We start from the raw sequence: 2,559 nt of genomic DNA on the forward strand, positions 1-2,559 counted from the left end.
ATGCAGTGATTTTATTGGATGTTTTATTTATAGTGGATTGCGTAATGGTCTAATGAGCCCAACTTTTGTATAGCAACTGATGTCAAGGTTAGTGCAAGGTAACGAATCAATAACCCTTGACTTGTGATGAAGATGTGAAATATCATGACCTTGAAATCAAAACCTCATCAATTTTCCAATTTTTCTCATATTATGATAAAAAATAAGCAAATCTACAGTAGTATTTACATAATTGATAGGGAAAGAAACATTTAACCCCATTAAATAGTAGAATATAATTTACTACACTATATTGCTTATAATCGCTCTCCACTTAAAACCAAAGAGTGGAAATCTAATTATAACAGATCAGTTTTGCTGTCTCAGAAGTATATCATACCCATTTGTAACAGGAAGGAGAAAGTGTCCTAAGGGAATTGAACTAAGAACCTATTGCTTACAAGGCCAGCAAATGGTCTGTCAACTGAACTTCCTGTGGGCAAATCTACATAGCCCTGGTCACACAACAGTCTATATACTGAAGTGTAATTCTAGTGTTGCTGCCATTTAAATTTTGATTTAGCTCACAACAGCTTATATTTATACAAATGCATTTCTTGAGTAATGCTAAAACATGTCAATGACATCCTGTTGCTTGTTGTTGATTTAAAAAACTCTCAATTTGTTCTGCAGTCCACAGAGCAGCAGCCACCATCCTGTTCCTGTCAGTGCCGACCCCTGGACCCTTGAAGACTTCCGACAAATTCTGACATCTCTCTGTATCGTAGACGAGGGAATATTTGGACAGTGACTGACCACAGATTGTGAATTACCAGGATATTTGGACAGTAACTGACCACATATTGTGAATTACCAGGATATTTGGACAGTAACTGACCACAAATTGTGAATTACCAGCACTAGGTTGTTGCCTGTAGGGTTAACAGAAATTTGAATTTGATGGAATATGTTACCAATGTACTGCTCTTCTTCCATGCTGTTTTAAGGGGAGGAATTCACATTCAGTGGTAATCACCAAGTTCATGGAATATAATGACTATCAAATACATTTTGATAGTTCATCACATTTTGGAATAAGGGGGCATCTTGAGGGTGATGAGAGCCACAACATTTTTATTGTGACTGTGCTCTCCTTGTAATGCATATTTTATGAGCAAGTATTTGACAGATGAAACGAAAACTCATTTCAGAATGTTTTCAAAATTAGTTGAACTTGTATTTCTGACTCTTGCAAACAAATTGAGGAGGTACGTCTTTGTGCAGATCACTTTGTCCGTCTCACTTTGGTAGATATATTTATCTAGGCCATAATGTAGAGGGTCATTAGAACTCATACTTGGCACAAAGGTTGTTTTATATGACTAGATTGTGTATCATGACACTGAACCTAAGTCAAGATCACGGGTAAATATCCAGGCCACAACCTTACAGTGGACATTATTACACGGATACATGCATGGCCAGAAGGATGTGTAATGACCACTCAGAGTTCCATGAACTGAACCAAGATGGAGATAACTGGGAAAAAAGTTCGAAATTTTTATCCAAGCCACAAGTTTGGTGAGACACTAGAAGTTCATACTTGGAACAAAGATTGCCTATAACCAAGCAATGTGTTGTGACCCTGAACCAAGGTCAAGGGTTGAAAACAGCTGGATATTTTTATCTGGATGACAATTTGGGATGTTAAAGCCTAATAATTGGTGCACAGGCTGTTTATGACCAGATGTCACACTGCAGTATGACTTTGATCTAAGGTCTTTTAGACAAAGTCACAGAGAGAAAAAAAGTCACCCTGTGTGAATAATCCTTCTTGGGGATATTTCTCCAGTTAGGATAGATTTTATTGCTCAAGATTAAAGTTGCTTGATACCTGAAGGTGAAAGAGCTAGTTTTACTAACAGAATAATTTAGCCTTAATTCCGACTGCAACAAACTACATATGTGTACAAATGTGTGTACATAAAAAACAGAAACGTTTGTATTAATGTTTTGTTAAGTACATAGGATATACAAAACCACTTCTGATTTTGTAAGGAATTGCGAATTTACCATGTACAACTCATGCATGAAATATATGCATTTCCCGCCATTTTTCTTTCAAATGGAAGCGGATTGCCATCATTCTAATCTGTTTGACTTTAGAAAGTTTGAGTCAAACATGAAATATGATGATTATTATATATCTGTACGTTACGATGTACGACTTCATCACTTTGTTTGATGCATGCAGCCTGTAATTTCTATTAATAAAATTGCTGGAAAAGTTGACATTTTTGACAATTTTCAATGTAAATCTTAGAAATGTACATTCAAAAATAAAAATTGTGGTGAAAATTTTCTATTTATGTTTCATGAAATTTCAAGATAAAAATGACTCAATTTCAGACAGACAAATCCAAATCTAGTCCTTTAGATTTTTATGCAATGTTGTGTATTTTGTTTTAATTTGACACACATCAGTAAGGTATATTTTTATCAAGACTATTATCTAGAAATTTATTAAAATAATGCAATATCATACTTTGCATCAGCACACACTTGTGAAATACATCCATA

General features: G+C 34.9%; 1 protein-coding gene across 2 annotated transcripts in view; it reads left to right on the forward strand.

Annotated features, from left to right (window-relative positions):
* The window catches only part of LOC125676317 (ran guanine nucleotide release factor-like), an 8,674-nt gene extending 6,405 nt beyond the window's left edge, over positions 1-2,269 (forward strand). Inside the window, exons 5-6 of one of the 2 annotated variants that reach the window (XM_048914210.2) lie at positions 34-87; positions 673-782. In XM_048914210.2, the coding sequence (XP_048770167.2) occupies positions 34-73 (40 nt within the window). In that variant the 3' untranslated portion in view covers positions 74-87; positions 673-782. Of the gene's footprint in view, positions 1-33; positions 88-672 lie in introns of both variants that reach the window. The other variant, XM_048914203.2, reaches the window with a different exon arrangement.
* The last annotated feature ends 290 nt before the right edge of the window (positions 2,270-2,559 follow it).

Source organism: Ostrea edulis, chromosome 1 (genome assembly GCF_947568905.1).
Source record: "Ostrea edulis chromosome 1, xbOstEdul1.1, whole genome shotgun sequence".
Classification (NCBI taxonomy): Eukaryota; Metazoa; Mollusca; class Bivalvia; order Ostreida; family Ostreidae; genus Ostrea; species Ostrea edulis.